The sequence below is a fragment of the Sminthopsis crassicaudata genome, chromosome 6, assembly GCF_048593235.1.
Source record: "Sminthopsis crassicaudata isolate SCR6 chromosome 6, ASM4859323v1, whole genome shotgun sequence".
Classification (NCBI taxonomy): Eukaryota; Metazoa; Chordata; class Mammalia; order Dasyuromorphia; family Dasyuridae; genus Sminthopsis; species Sminthopsis crassicaudata.
Window position 1 is genome coordinate 224,318,081 of NC_133622.1, and position 17,295 is coordinate 224,335,375.

Genomic DNA, 17,295 nt, shown 5'->3' on the forward strand with positions numbered 1-17,295 from the left:
ACATCCTAATTTCTCTGTGCCTTGAGTCCCTGTGGTTTCCTGCAATGGCTTCACCACATTTTCACATTTTCTATAGAAAGAAGGTTCACATTCTCTCTAGAGCTTGAGTGTGGGAGGGTGGGGGTCATCAGTGAGAGGGCATCTTTAATGCAAACCGATTCCTCCAGCTGCCTCCATCCAAACAGTAATACAACGGAGAGGGTTAAATGGTTATGGCCAGTTATTTGGCAAAGACACTGCCCTGTGCTTTATGACACCTCCTCCTAGCGTCAGTTAACAAATTAAGTAAGCATATTTATATATCTTTTTTTTTAAGGATGTTTTTGTTTAATCTTTACATCATCTTTTACCATTGGATAACTTCGGAGAGTTTATTCAAGGTGGAGCTCGGAGTCTGTTTCTGCGCTTTAGTGATCCCTCTTCCACGGTTCCTCTTCCCCATGGCAGTCTGCCGACTTTCCATTGGTTGCCAGCATGACCTGAAAATAGTGAGCATCCAGCTTACAGGTCAGCAAACAAAGACCACGATTGGGGTATGTGGAGCTGGGTTGGTGCTGAAAGTCATCACCAGTGGGAGGGGACATGGCCCCCGAGGGGTTTTTAATACCAACTTGTAAATATTGTTACATTCATGAGAATAAGATTTTGGGGATCTTTCATTGGGTTGTGTGTTTAAAGGGAAAAGGAATATCTAACTACACACGCCCATCAACAGAACACTCAGAGAAAATGTAGCTACACACGATCACATGAAAGCATAATGAACTGGACAGTTATTTCTAATCATCCATGGGAAAGGTTCAGTTGCAATCAGGCTAGACCAGCTTCTGTTAATTTCAGATTAATTTTCAGTTAATGAATTATATCTATATTTCAAATGAGATTATGTTTATAAAGTATTTTGTAAGGCTTAATATAAATGTTAGTTATTATTATCATTCTTATTTGGGTCATAAACACAGTCAAACAAATGCAAACGCACACACACAATACCAAATAAAGTTTAACTCTTATAAATGAAGTTTATGAAATACAGAAGGGAGTAGCAGATAGAGACCTAGCCTTAGAACAGCAATACCTGTGTTCAGGTCCCAGCTCTGACATATATCATCTGTGTGACTATAGTGCTTCAGACAACTCTCTAAAACTATAAGTAATAGAGAAATTGCTGATCTGCCTTGGTGGAAAGAATTCTCTCCAGACCTCCAAAAATTATTTACACAAAGTTGTTTCAGACAACTGACTGTAAGTTGCAAAAAAAAGGCACCAATCTTCATTGGTCAGGAGTTTCTTAACAAGGAATTCATGAAACCAATGAAATAACAGGTTTGCTGGACAGATTAGCCAATTGGTTGGATGTATAGAAAGATAGATGGATAGATTGATAGATGGATAGAGAACTAAATGAATATATGGATGGACTGATAAATAGTAGTATATACACAGATGCATATGTGATTTTTTTATGTTAGCATTGATGGAACTCCCAGTGTGTGAATTCACTCCAACCAAGTATATCAAAATCCATTTATTATTTAGTAGACATGTCCTAGGCAGCTGGAGGTATGGAGTATTGTGTCCAAGGTCACACAGTAAGCAACAGAGGTAGGAAACTGAACTCAGATCTTTTTGTCTTTAAGCTCAGCATTTAGTACACAACACCACTCTGTCCCAGACATACATTCATACATATATACACATATACATATATATCACCTATTTTGAGAAACTGAATGAAATTTTGGTAGATTGGCTCTACCAAAGAACTTCTCCCTCTTTTAGAAGGGGAACTAGAAATTCTAGATCAATACCACTGATTAAAATGGGACAAACACCAATGGAGTGTTCCATTGGAGACATTCAATAAGGTCACATTCCCCTGAGAGTGAATGAAAAGCTGCATTTCCAAATAGATTAGATCAATACAAACTGAACCTTTACCAAGGAAGAGTATCTTTCAGCTATACAATCCTAAGAACGTCCATTTTTTCCTAGCTTACCTTCCATCTTTCTGTCCTCAACTTCATGGGGGAACCTTAAACCCAGGATTGATATTCGACAAGATGGAGAGACTGGATTTATGGAGGCATTGGGACATGGAGACATGACAAAATGCACCAGGATTTGAAACATATTTGACCTTCTCAAACAAGTGGAAGTGAGATGCATGCATAAAGGTGACATGCTGGAAACACCAAGAACTTTTCACAAAATGAGCAAATGAAATGCCATCTCTGCCATCCCACTCCGCCCCCATTCCATCTTACCCATGCCAGAACAGTACAAAAAGCTCATGCAAACATGGATCTCCTCACAAAAGATAGACCACTTGGCAGGGAAAGAAAATGCTATTAACAAAACTACAAACTCTGGTGCTAGACACATGCATTATTAACATAAGGAAACCGAGACAATACAATCATGCATTTGTTAGTTTTTTTGATCAGAGTCACAGCAAAATTGTTTTCCCATTTGGTGAATGGTGGGAAATGGTCTTGTTCTTTGTAGTTATACCTCCAGTACTTAGCAGGAAGCTTGACATGTTTTAGGTTCTTAATAAATACTTATTGACTGATTGAAAGAGGGCAAGACTTCCAAGGCTGGCTCAGAAAACTTGTCTTTTTTGATGTAAGTCTAAATATGTCTAGTTGACTTTTAATGATGAGTCAGACCAAGAACAAAAGGATAAATCACACTGTGAAGCCCTGGAAAAGACCAGATGGTGTCAAGATGGGTAGGAAGATTGTTCTTGAAATGAGTTGAGCCTATTTCAAATAGGACCAGGAATGGAGCTCCTTTGGAATGCTTCATTCTTGTTATATGAATCTGGAGGGAGGCTGAAGATATCCTGATGATGATGGGCAAAAGATTGATGGGGTCGATAAGAAGCCATTGAAGAAACACTTAGCAAATGTTGAGAAATCTCATGGGAAATGGTTGGGTTGAATGAAAAATTTGAAAGGAAGTAGCAAATATGCTTTGAACAATGTAGATGAAGAGGGTAATATCCCCTCACTGGAAAATCCACCATACATATCCCAATTTTTGGAACCATGCCACAGGGTGAATTGGCGCTGACTTTTTTCTCTGCAAAAAGTGGTTGAATATCCCTTCAGACTCCTGAATTTAGAACTCAGTTCTGAGTGAAAATCCTGTCTTTAATTCACTTGCTGTGTGAACATGGGAAAGCTAATTTATCTCTTTGAGTTCCAATTTCTTCATGTGAAAAATGGGGCTAATAAAGCCTCCAATACTTAGCTCCTCAAATCATAAAGATGCTCAAATAAGATAATATATGTAAAGCACCCTGGGAACTTTAAAGCACTATTAAAATGTGACAGTGGCTGGAGCACTAGACCTGAATTCAGGAAGACCTGAGGTGAAATCCAACCTCAGATACTTTCTAGTCATGACTTTGCGCAAGTAGTTATTTAAACTCTTTCTGCTTCAGTTTTCTTATCTGTAAAATTAGAAAAAGACTAGTACTTGTCTCCCAGGGTAGTAGTGAGGATAAAATTAGATAATAGTTACAAAATATTTTACAAACTTTAAAGCTCTCTATAAATATAAATGTCATTATGCCAGTTATTTAGAAGTATTATACTAGTGTTTAGGAATATTATTTACTGAGTTGTACCAAAAAAAAACACCTAAGAGTGTTATTAAGAACATAAGTAGTTCATCTTTTTTTTCCAGTCATCTTACTGGCTCAAACATTAAGACAACCAATTGAGACCAGATCAATAGATAACTAAATAATGAATCTTCAAATGATTGACTTAACAAGTTAAATAATCGACAGGTACATAGTGTTTTAAAGTTTACAAATTTCTTGTATACATGATCTCGGATCTTCAAAAGAAGCCCATGAAAGGTACTGGCATTTTATGCCTATTTTAGGCATGGATAAACTAAGATTCAGAGAGGATTATTGATTTGACCATGGTCTTACAGCTATTGAATTCTAGATTTGAACTCAGGTCTTTCTTACTCAAGTTCAAAACTCTTCTTACTATTTGAGTAGTGTAGTTATAGAACTGTCTAGCTAAAGTAAGAGTTATAATTATCTGAAATGTGTTCTCCAGCTTCTAAGGGCAGAAATTCTTCCTCATTTAAATTTTGTACTCTCTGTACCTAATTTGATTCCCTGCACACAACAAGTACTTAGTAAGTGCTTGTTGGATTGGACTGGATTGGTCATACAGACCTCTGTCAGAAACTAATAGAACAATTTCTCAATATTCCACTCAAAATGTTGGAGCACAAACACATCAAGCCCCAGATATTCAGAGTGTTTGGTGTCTTTCCTCAAAAGAAAAGACAGAAGAATAAATCTCATGGATTTAGAAATGGAAAGGATCTTAAAGGTAACTTCATCTAATACCTTCCTTTTATAAATGAAGAAACTGAAACTCAGAGCAATCGAGCAATTAGCTCAAAATCACACATATAATAAATGGCAAAATCAGGATTTGAACTCATCTCTTCCAATTCCAAGTACAAACTCATGTGGATCCCCTTTCCTAGAATCTGTCATTTTTAATGAAGCTCATAAACCTTGTTTTGATAGTAGTATTTGCAGGGACTGGCATTCTTGGTTTATTTTGATTGTGTTAAAAGTTAGTATTGCTAACAAGAGAAATTGTTAGAGACTTTATTTTAATCATTCTTGAGGATCAAAATATGAAGTCCTAGAGAATGAGAAGAGATAGAGGCACTCAATAGAAGATTTGCTAAGTTGAATGAATGTAATATTCATTCACCTGAAGTATTTTCTCTTCCTTCCTTCCTTCCTTCCTTCCTTCCTTCCTTCCTTCCTTCCTTCCTTCCTTCCTTCCTTCCTTCCTTCCTTCCTTCCTTCCTTCCTTCCTTCCTTCCTTCCTTCCTTCCTTCCTTCCTTCCTTCCTTCCTTTTGTTTTCTTTCTTTTCTTTTCTTTTTTTTTTTTTGGCAGTAAATGGACATTTCAATAGGGGAAAAACCCAGAACATTCAGCCAATGGAAGCTTGACTAAAAATTCCTTTCTTTGGTTTCACTTTTGTTTTAATATGTCTGTTTCTGTCTAATTGGAGGAAGTTTTTCAGTCTCTCAGACAAACTCTTCTTTGTTAGCCTTCCAAACCAAAGCCATCTGAGTGGTTTTAGGAAGTCAAGCTCCATCTTTGACTTTGACTCCATGAGGACATAAGGAGGGGATTAAATGATAGAACAATGGATTTGGAGCTGAAAGGACCTTGACGGTCTAGTTCATTCTTTTTATTTTATAGAGGGGAAGTCTGAGGCCCAGAAAGATGAAATGAATGGCTCAAAGTCACAGAGGTAGTAAGTGCTAGAATTTCAATATAAGTCCTCTGGCTCCAGTTATAACATTTCACTGTTTTTGTCTTGATTCCAAAAATATAGGCTATTTGGAAACAGGCTCTTAGTGAGGAAAGAGTTGTTATCAGCCAACCAGAAATGCAGAACTGAAGAAAATGGAGATACTTCTACATCACTATCAATCCTTCTAACTGGAGTTCCATAGTTTCTTCTTAAGTGAGGAAGATAGTTGCCACAACTAAATAGGTACATCAACAACGCACCATGAATTCTAATGAGTTTTGGAATGACCTCTGACAAGTTCCAGAAAAGTCTTTTCCAATACATGGATGATTTCTTGCCCATCTGCCAGGGATTTCTCAAGTTTGCTTTGCTCTGATTAGGACGTGGACCCCAGAAGTGGACATCAATTACAATAAGGACCATCCAGAGTCAACTGAGTTTCTGCCTAATACCATATGAGTGAGGCCAATGGAACAAAAAACACATGGTGGGTAAAGATGGACCTGATCATGAGTTGTATTATTTTGTGTTTCTTTAAAATACTGTCCTAAAGAAAAAGAAGGTGGTTCTTGGTGAAAAAAAATTTTTTTTCCATGCTTAGGGAACAAGGAGGCCACCATGATTGTGCTCTCACATACCAGAATGTGCTAATATTAGGCTTGGCAAGTGGATATTACTCAATGCCTCCCCACTGAACAATATATAGCAATGGGGTAAAGCTTCTATAATTGAATGGGCAACCTATATTTTTGGCTGAATCTTGAGTTTATGAATAGAATATTAAAAGAACAACTAGGATTCCAAATGCTCACTTTGACCACGTCTTAAAAACAACTGGTCAAATTTTAAAAGTATAATGGGGGGAGAAATAAGTACTGGAGGCACGGGCCACCTTTTTGTTCACATTCCCCATCATTTAGCAGCAAATGCTTTATAAATAGGGCTTTAAAAAAGGCTCTCATTAGGGAGTATGTATGGGGAAACCAAGCCATTGGTTTACATCATGTAGACATAAGACCAATGGACTGAATTTTAGACTTTGATTTTTGGCATCTTGAAGAAACTTAAGTTACTCTGTGATCTTTGGGAAATCAATTTAGAAAATAATACATGCAGGTTGTTGATTTTTTTTAAAGGAAAGGGAGCATGCATTGTTAGATACATGTCTCAATATCCAGAAATGGGTAAGGTACCTTGCACTCATCTACTATGACAGAGTTGTGTGCTGAGTAAACACACTGATTTGAGTTGTTTTCCCTATGGTTTTTCATGTCATCATAAATTGATTGAGTCTTGGTCATTTCTATGTCTTCATGCCCTCGGTGTTGTGAGTCGATGCTGTCCAGCTCAGCTTTAGACAAGTGGTAGACAATGCCAGCCCCGAAGGAATCCCCGACAACATTGACAGAAGTTCTCATCCTATCTCTGTGGACAAAGAAAGAAAAAAAAAAGGAAAGGGATGAAAGCAAGAACTTGTAAACATAAGGAATTAGACTTCACAAATCCCTCTCCTGACAGTTAACATTTTCTCTAGGTTATCAACATTATTTAGAAAACAGATGTCAAACTCCTGCTGCTATATTATTTCCCCTCCCCCTTTAATGTCACTGAAAAGATAAGCCATCTATAAAATTCTTTAAAAAAAGGGAATTGAACTGAACCAGCTACACCCAGAGAAAGAGCTCTGGGAGATGACTATGAACCACTACATAGAATTCCCAATCCCTCTGTTTTTGTCCGCCTGCATTTTGGATTTCCTTCACAGGCTAATTGTACACTATTTCAAAGTCTGATTCATTTTGTACAGCAAAACAACTGTATGGACATGTATACATATTGTCTTTAATTTATACTCTAACATATTGACATGTATTGATCTACCTGCCATCTGGTGGGGAGAGAGGGGGAAAATTAGAAGAAAAGGTTTTGCAGTTGTCAATATTATAAAATTACCCATGCATATATCTGGTAAATAAAAACTATTAAAATAATATTTAAAAACAAGGAATCACCAGTAGACATATGGCAGGGAACCTGGTGCTCGATTATTCTTGACAGAGTATCTGGATTCTCTATGATTCTCACTAAGACCTGTGAATATCTGATCCTTGAATTTAAGCTGCCATGGCCATAGGAATGATAGTATCTGGGGTGACTAAATAACAGTGCCAGAGCAATTCATTAAATTCTAAATATAACTTTCATGTTCACTGCAGCCCAAATCCCAATAGTTTCTCCCTTTCCTTTGAGCTCACACTTTTCATTACGACTTTTATTAGAATTCAGAATTTGTTTTGAGGCAATCCATATGCAATGTCTAGTGTCCAATTAAAAAAGGAGGGAAAATTATCTTCCCAGTTAGTTTTATAAAATTTTAGAATGTGACAAGACTAGAAGAGGGTCTACTCCAATTCTTCTACAGTTCACCTGACAAGGAACTGTCCAGCTTTTGCTCAAAGACCTCAGAGAAGAAATCTACTACTTCCCATGGCAACTTATTTCACTTTGAGATAGCATTCATTGTTGGGAGGTTGTTTTATTTCTTATATCAAATCTAAATTTGTATCTTTTCAACTTTTACCTCTTGTTCCCAGTTCTGCCCTCTAAGGCTGAATTCAATTTTACTCCTTCTTCTATATTATAGAGCTTAAAATACATAATTGGCTCTCCATAAGTCTTCTCTTCTTCACGGAGACATCCCCGACTCCTTGAGAAGCATCATTTGGCATTAATTTCAGGGCTTCTCCATCCTCTTTCCTTTTCTTTGGATTCTCATTAATGTTTCCACATACTTCACATGATCCAGATGTGATCAGAACAGATCAGAGAGAATGGTAGGATTATCATCTCCATATTTCTGGGTGCTAAATAAGCCTATTAGTTTTCTTGGTTAAGATAGCACACTCATATTGAACTTGTAGTGCACTAAAATGCCTTAGATCTCCTTCAGATGAAATGCTATCTACCTAGCCTGCCCCCATACTTGTGGAGCTTATGTGAGTCATTACATTCATCATTGTTAAATTGTGTGTATATGTGTGTGTGTGTGTGTGTGTGTGAGAGAGAGAGAGAGAGAGAGACAGAGACAGAGACAGAGAGACAGAGACAGAGAGAGAGACAGACAGAGAGAGACAGAGACAGAGACACAGAGACAGAGAGATAAAGAGATAGAGAAAGAAAGACAGTCAGAGATGGAGACAGACACAGAGAAAGAGAAAGACAGAGGCAGATAAAGAGAGATACAGAGCGAGAAAGGAGAGACACAGAGAGACAGAGATGCACAGAGAGAGACAGATAGAAACAGACAAAGACAATCAGAGATGGAGACACAGAGAGAAAGGAGAGAGACAAAGACAGAGAAAGAGACACACAGAGAGACAGAGACAGAAAGACAGTCAGAGATGGAGAAAGACACACACACACAGAGACAGAGAGAAACAGAAACAGAAAAAGAGATACACAGAGAGACAGAGATAGAAAGAGACAAAGAAGGACAATCAGAGATTTAGACAGAGACACAGAAAAAGAGAGACAGAGACACAGAGACAGAAAGAGAGAGAGAGAAAAAGAGAGACAGAAAGATAGAGAGAGCTCAAGGTGATTGTTTATATTTGAAGGATTATATTCCCCTCAATGCATTCCATATTCAAGTCATATAGGCTTTGTTGCTGTTTCCTGCACCTAATATTCCCCCATTTTTCTGTCCTACATCCTTAGGATGCTTTCCTTCCTTATGTGTGTTTGTCTTGGAACCTCACATGGCTCACTCACTTAGCACCCCTTGTCATCAGCTTTCCTGATTCCCTTCTCTGCTCTATAACCACAGTTGTTACTGGTTTTCCTCCCCACTCTCCCCAATTACTTTATATATTTTTAAAATATATTCTTATTTATTTATTAAATTTCTTATTTATTTATTAAATATATTCTTCTCTTATCTGCGCATATGCCATTTTCCCCCAAAGTAAGCTCTTTGTGGATAGGGACTTTTGCAAAGGGTCTCTTAACATTGTGCCTAGCACATGATTGGAGCTTAACAGATATTTGAGGAATTTAATTGAATTCTTGCTTTTTCTTTATAGTTCATTAATCAATCAAGGATATCCAAGTATTTGCTTCCCTGCTCTCCTGTGAGCCAAAGAGACAAAGATATCAAGCTTCTTGATTTCTGTAAAAGCTGAGCTTTTTTTATGAGATCTATAATGTCCACATCCTTCCCAAGATAGTCTAATGAAATTCCCACAATGATCCATCCTTATATAAAACCCCTAGGGATAGCAGATGACTACTGTCCCTGACCCTCTTCTCTGCAAATACTAATTTAAAAAGTTTTAAGGGGAATGTTTGACTGCCCTCTGAACTTATCCAGAAGTAAAAATTTAGGGACTTTTTTTTAGCAATGGTAACAATTGCAAAATTTTAGTTCACACATGAAAACTCTCTCTCAACAAGCCAGATCTTAGGCCTTGAGAAAGCCTGGGAAAGTGAAAGCTGACATCACTCATAGTTTTCTAAAGCCTGCCCTGATATGTTGACCTTAGGAAGCAAATCTTCAGAGACATTCCAGGATCCTGGAATGGCTCTGAATTTCTTTTCTCCAAGTAATCTTAAACTTCCCAAATAGAGTCAGGAATGACACCCTTGGGTTAAAATGTAATGCGCTTGGCTTGCCAAAAAAGAAGGTGGAAATTAAAGCACACCAGTATAGTTTTGGAGAGTTTTAAATAATTTAGTAGAGATGCTTCTGCGTTGATCTGGGTTCATCAAGGAGCCAAGACACAGAGAGAGGGCTCTAACACCGACACTCAGGCTGAGCCACTGGCTGGAAGTTCTGGGCAGGAAGGAAAGGTGGGTAGGAAGATGGACTCTCACTTTCCCATCTAACAGTTATAACATTGATGCCTCTGGCAAGCAAACATCTGTAGCATCTGAAAATCCTGATCCTGATAAGAGAGTCTAGAGTTGAAAGGGAGCTCTATCCTTGGGGGTTTTGTCCCAGAGGTCAGTGATGGGTACCTTGCAAAAAGGCAAATTGACATCATGAAAGTCATTCTAACATTGAGGGCTGCCCCAGTGTCTGAAACGCTGCGTAGGAACATGGTGAGTTCCTCATCCATGGAAGTTTTCCAACAGAGACTGGCCAATCACTTGTTGGGTTGGACAACATGATTATTGATGGCTGTTGACACCCCCCAGCTCTCTAATTCTCCATGATTTTTTTTATCCTGTTCTTCAGAAAGTAAGTCCCAGAGGAGCTATCATGGATTAATCTTCCCAATCATGCACAAAACAGAGGAAATAAGCCTATCTGCCTCAAGTTGTTTTGCTTTCAGGTGAGAGTAGAGGGTAAGTGATTTGCTTAGCTGTGGGGAAGCTGGGACATAGAGCAACAGGAAGACAAGAAGAAAAGTGGAGAAGAAGAGAATGCTTTCATCATCTGGTGCTAATGAGATGTAGACTTGGAGGTTCCAATACTGAGATAGTCACCCACGCCAAGTATGGTCTTTCCTCTACATCTCTACCCTTCAGCAGCACTGCTGATGATCATTTTGTCAGTTTTACTTGAATATTAATAATTAATAATGAGGAGAGAGTTCACTAAGTATATTTTGTCCAAGAGATCCTAAACTCTCTAATGAAGGATATCTATCTATCTATCTATCTATCTATCTATCTATCTATCTATTTATCTATCTATCATCTATCTAGTTATCTATCTATCCATCTATCTATCTATCTATCTATCTATCTATCTATCTATCTATCTATCATCTATCTATGCCTGTCTATCTATCTATCTATCTATCTATCCATCTATTTATCTATCTATCATCTATCTATGCCTGTCTATCTATCATCTATCTATGCCTGTCTATCTATCTATCTATCTATCTATCTATCTATCTATCTATCTAGCTATCTATTTATCTATCTATCATCTATCTATCATCTATCTATGCCTGTCTATCTATCTATCTATCTATCTATCTATCTATCTATCTATCTATCTATCTATCTATCTATCCATCTATTTATCTATCTATCATCTATCTATGTCTGTCTGTCTGTCTGTCTGTCTATCTATCTGTCTATCTATCTATCTATCTATCTATCTATCTATTTATCTATCTATCTATCCATCTATTTATCTATCTATCTATCTGTATAAGTATCTGTATACATATATTTCCCACCAGTTGACATCATGCTTCTGCTAGGATGAACTTATTACTTAAAATCTCATCAGCATGAAGAGAGCTTTGGTATTTCACACCTCCTCAGCATCCTGAGCATCCTCCCCTCTCCCCCAGTGGAGATCTGGAGTGTGGAGGACTAAACTCCGCCTCAAATTTCCCTTTAGGGAGGCCTCAGAATTTTCTAGCTAACTCTCCAATTTCCATCAGCTGCTGTGTTTGGCAAAATTCCACAGACTCCTCCACATACACAGACAATTCCTCCCCAATTCCACAACTTTTTGGCAGGTACCCTCAAGTCAGGACATCATCTTCATGATGTCATTGGTGCTCTTCAAGAACAAGGGACTTCCACCACACCAACAGCAACAAAGGGTTGTTGCCACTGGTGGTTTCCCCCCATCCATTTTCTGCTTTCTTTTATGTACTGTCTTCCCCATTAGATTATAAGTTCTTTGGAGGTAGGAACTGCCTTTCTTTTTAATATTTGTATATTTGGCACTTATTATTCTGCATATACTATATAGATATATATTTCTTATAATATAGATACATAATATACCATATTTATTATATATTATATATATCTGACATATAATAAATGTTTACCAATATTTCTGTCTCTCTTCTATCTCTCCCCTCCCTACCTCTACCTTTCTTTCTCTCTCCCTGTTTGTCTTTCTTTCTTCTCTTTCTCCCTTTCCTCTTCTCTCCCTTTTTCCTCTTCCTCTCTATCTCTCTTCTCTGTCTCACCTTCTCTATTCTTTTTCTCTCCCTCTTCTTTCTCTCTTCCCTTCTCTCTCTCTCCCTTCCCTCTTTCCCCCTCTTTGCTTATCTTTTTCTCCTTGTATGTATGTGTATCTGTATGCATATGCACACATGCACATGCATAGAGTCATATGTATACATGCACCCATACAGATAAAGAAATATATACACAGAGTTAAATATATACACACACACTCACACTCACACTCATTAACAGCAGTTTCCCATTCAAATACTTGTTTCTGAGACTCAATTCAGGTTTGGAGGTCTTATCCACTCTGTATATCCTGGGACGTGGGTTGTATTCAAGTCTCCGGAGTCAGGGCTTTTGCAGTGATATTTACAGACCTTCTGAGCCCCATTGAAAAGCCTCCAGGGCTTGGCAAACATGAGTAAAGCTGGATCATTTCCAGTGGTTGGCAAATAACGTGGCACTATTAAATGTCACTGCAGAGTTTTGTTTAGTTTTAAATTGAAAAATTTCTAGTGTTATAAAAGCTTGGAAACCGTGCCTGGGAAAGGAAAAAAAATCCTTTCCTTTTCCTCTCTATATTATCCTTTTCCCTTTAAATTGCCTCAGTCTGAAACCAGGTCCTTCTTGAACTCCTTGGTTCTGAAAGTTGTTCCTCTTTTTCACAATAGCCTTCTGGTCACTGACAGGGAGCCCAGCAACCCCTGAGTCCAGACTCTACAAGCCCCTGCCAATGTTCCCTCCATGCTGCCTAGAAAGAATGTGACTCTAGTTACTAATTCAAATAATGCTGTCCCAGCTCCAAGCCCCTGGAATATTTCACCAGTAATGCTAATGCTCTCTTCCATCTTAAAATTAGTCTCCTTTTTTCTTCATAACTACGTCTTGCCTTTACCTTTTTACCTTTACCTAGGTTCCTGTGTCAACTGGAAAGATTCTCACAGAGTTCCTGAGATTTAAGAGTTCAGAAACCATTTAGTTCACTTCCACAGTTTTACAGATGGGTATACTGAGGTCCAGGAAGGATAAGGGTAAGTAAGGTCATGCAGATAGTGTCATAGGTAGAGGTAGAATCCAAACCTCAAGGATTCCAGAATCAGCATTCCATCTGTTCCCTACCTTCAAATACAAAAGGTATTGTTATGCTTTTACAAATGGAATTGCTTCATATTTGGCCTGTGTTAGATTGCTTGCTGTCTTGGAGTGGGAGAGAAAGATTTGAAACACAAAGTCTTTCAAAAATGAATGGAATATTGAGGGTTATCTTTGCATGTGTCTGGAAAAAAATATTATTGATTTTTTTTAATGAAGTTGTTCCATTCTGGAGAGCAATTTGGAACTATGCCCAAAGGGCTATCAAACCATGCACACCCTTTAATCCAGCAGTGTTTCTACTGAGCTTGTATCCCAAAGAGATCTTAAAGGAGGGAAAGGGACCCACATGTACAAAACTGTTTAGCAGCCCTTTTTGTAGTGGCAAAGAACTGGAAGTTAAGTAGGTGCCCATCAGTTGGAGAATGGCTGAATAAATAAGTTATAGTAAATGCATGTTATGGAATATTTTTGTTCTATAAGAAATGATCAGCAGGATAATTTCAGAGAGGCGTGAAGAGATTGACATGAACTGATGCTAAGTGAAGTAAACAGAACCAGGAGAATATTGTAAACAGCATCAACAAGATTATGTGATTATCAATTCTGATGGATGTGGTTGTTTTCATTAATAAAGGGATTCAGACCAATTCCAATAAAATTGTGATGGAGGAGAGCCATCTGTATCCAAAAGAAGATTGTGGGGACTAAATGTAGATCACAACACAGTATTTTCATTTTGTTGTTGTTGTTTGCTTGCTTTTTTTTTCTTACTTTTTTCTTTTTGATCTGATTTTTCTTGTGCAGCATGATAAATGTGCAAATATATATAAAAGAACTGCACATGTTGAGCCTATATTAGATTACTTTCTGTCTAAGAAGGGATTGGGGGAAAGAAAGGAAGAAAAATTTGGAACACAAGGTTTTACAAAGGTGAATGTTCAAAACTATCTGCATATATTTTGAAAATCAAAAGCTATTAAAAATATTTTAAAAAGTAAAAAATGAAGTTGCTTTAAGCTCAGAGAGCAAGTGGGAAGTGAGAGAGGCATAGTACAATCCAAGTATCCTGTCTCTCACTGCCTTTCTCAGGTTGGGCTCACAACTCCAGAAAAGCTAGTTTAAAAGCCATTCTGATCTCTATTGACTTTGCCCATCCAGTCACAGACCTACTTCCCATTTCTCCATCATAATTTCACAAATAAGTTGAAACACATTTTCCCTCCACATTTTAACTCAGATTTATAAGTTAATAATCACAGATCCTGTCCCTATAATCTTTCAAGTGGAAAGATCAGTAGATTTGGGAACCTAGGAGCTGGATTCAAGTTCTCATTCTGTCACTTAGTGGTTAATGGAAAATACAATTTTTGTTTTTGTTTTTTTCCCAGCCAAGTCATGGATCTGCAAGATCTGCCCAGTTTAAGATCTCCTGGTTTACATGTTGTGATTAATCTATAAGTATTTTTAATGTGTTTACCTGTGTCAGGCACAGTCCTAGAGATGTGTATACACACACAAAAGTGAAACAAGAGAATAAGGACTTTCTACTGAGTTTTTGATACTGCTATGGTTGGGAGGAAGTCCAGAGAGGTATCTCCTCTGTACTCTTTACTCTAATGCAACTTTCCTTATGTGGCTTTCCCTTCTGTTTCTAAACCCATAAAAAAAGACGACTCAGAAATGTGACTCAGATGTTTGTGTTTTTTCAAATGGATTTCCAAGTATCTTAGACCCAATCTCCCAGCAGTGCTTATGGTTAAGAGGAATCCAAAGAATTAAATAAAATCATAAGTCATGCTAGAAGCAAAGGTGCCAAGCTGGAAGGGATCTTTGGACACCATCTTGTCCAGCTCTTTCATTTTATAGATGGGGAAATGAATTTAATGGAAGTCAGATGACTTGCCCAAAGTCACAAGGCAGTAGTTATAATGACTTGTTTTTGTTTAACACTTTAGAGTTTGCAAAAAAATTTTTTTACAAATATCTCATTTGATGTCCCATAACAACCCTGGGAAGTAGGTGTTATTATTATTCACATGAGGGACAGCTAGCTGGCATCATAGTCATAAAGCACCTGGCTTTATTTCTGGTCTCGGACACTTATGTGTATAATCACTTAACTCCATTTGCCTCAGTTTCCTCATTTGTAAAATGAAATAGAGAAAAAATTGGCAAAATCCTTCCAGTATCTTTGCCATGAGGTCATGAGGAGTTGGACATGACTGAAACAGCTCAATAACCACAACCAACAGATGAGGAAAAGAGAGATTAAATAACTTGCTCAAAGTCACACAGTGAGGGGCTATCAAACTTATCAGAGTTTGAATTTAAATTATTTAGGTTTTCTTGACTACAGGTCCAGCACTTTTCTTTGAGGTCAAGGTCAGAGCACTTTGTATTGGACCATGTCGCAACTATAATAATTGTTGTAACATTCTAAGGTACACAAAACTCTTATGTAACATTTTATCTTCAGGAACCTTAGAAGTCACTTGGATCACCCACCTCATTGAGGAAACTGAGATCCAGAGGGGAGGCCACTTTTCCATTGTTGCTTAATTCAGTTCAGTAATTTATCAAGTGCTTACTATGCACAAAACACTGTATGAGATGCTAGAGATACAAGGGCATAAACCAAACCGATCCTATGCTTGCATTCCTTGGGTAGGCAGAAAAATCCAATGGGAATCCAATCCTGCCACCTGTGTAACTTTATACTAGATCTCATTTTCTTTATCTATAAAATAAAGTGATTAGACTAAATGGTTCCTTGCAGCTCTAGGTCTATATATGATCCTACTATCTCTCTTAAGGAATTTACAAGTTCTGGGACTCTCAGGAGCTTCAATTAATCAACTAGCACTTACCGAGTACCTACTAGGTGTCAGATGTAGGTGATGGTTGTTGTCTTTCATTCTTGAAAGGGACAAAAATGGCATCATTTTGTTAGAGTCAAAGTACAATGGATTGGACTGTGGCTAATCAGACCAATATGAGCTCAGAACGTTCTGCCACAGGTTGGGAACAAATAACCATGTGACATTTGGGAAGAATCCTCTAAACTTGCACATCTTGGATTTCTTTTGAGCTACTTCAGTTCTGCTTGCTTATAAAGAACAATATCTCTGATGAGGGCACACCATGTTACATGGTGTAAGTAGGATTCAATGTGTACATAGATTCGTAAGTACAAAATAAATACAGAGAGGAAGAAATAATAAAAAAAATGTTTCTCCAGCCAAACTCAACATGTAACTGGTGGAATTCTCAGAATCCTTTAAAATGATGGGATCTGCACATACTTACAAGAGCCAGTCAACAGCAACAAGCAGACTGATGTCCTGTGTTGGGAGGCCCACGGCCGTCAGGATGAGAAGCATGGTGACCAATCCAGCACTGGGGATGCTGGCAGCTCCAACACTGGCCAGGGTGGCGGTGAGGCTATAGAAACAAAGAAGAGATGGCACATGGGAGATAAACCTTTCAACGTCATCTTTTTCTGCCCCCATCTCTCCAGACCCCTTGCTAGTTACCAGGTGTAATGGTGTAGCTCTAGAGACCCAAGCTCAAATCCCACATCTCAGCTCATTCAGACACTTACTAACTGTGAACTTTGTCTTTTTTTGTGCCTCAATTTCCTCCTTTATGAAATGAGGGGTTTGGGGTTTAGACTCAATGGCCTCTGACATTCTTTATATCAATAAGTCTATGATTCTATGGTTCTATTATATCTCCTCTCTGTTTTACTTTATTTATAAAGAAAGGTGCTGGGATTCATGGCTAATTATAATGACAGTGGTGATTTGATGAAGAGTTGACATTTATATATTTTATATATATATATATATATATATATATATATATATATATATTTATATATATTATTATATATAATATATTATATATTTATTTTGTATTTACAAATCTATGCACATGTTGAATCCTACC

At 37.7% G+C, this 17,295-nt stretch overlaps 1 protein-coding gene across 1 annotated transcript in view; it reads right to left on the reverse strand.

The window, feature by feature from the left end:
- Positions 1-304: 304 nt before the first annotated feature.
- Positions 305-17,295, reverse strand: part of SLC1A2 (solute carrier family 1 member 2) — a 162,298-nt gene continuing 145,307 nt past the window's right edge. Inside the window, 3 exon segments of the mRNA XM_074273211.1 lie at positions 305-479; positions 6,513-6,744; positions 16,654-16,788. Coding sequence (XP_074129312.1) covers positions 408-479; positions 6,513-6,744; positions 16,654-16,788 — 439 coding nt within the window. The 3' untranslated portion in view covers positions 305-407.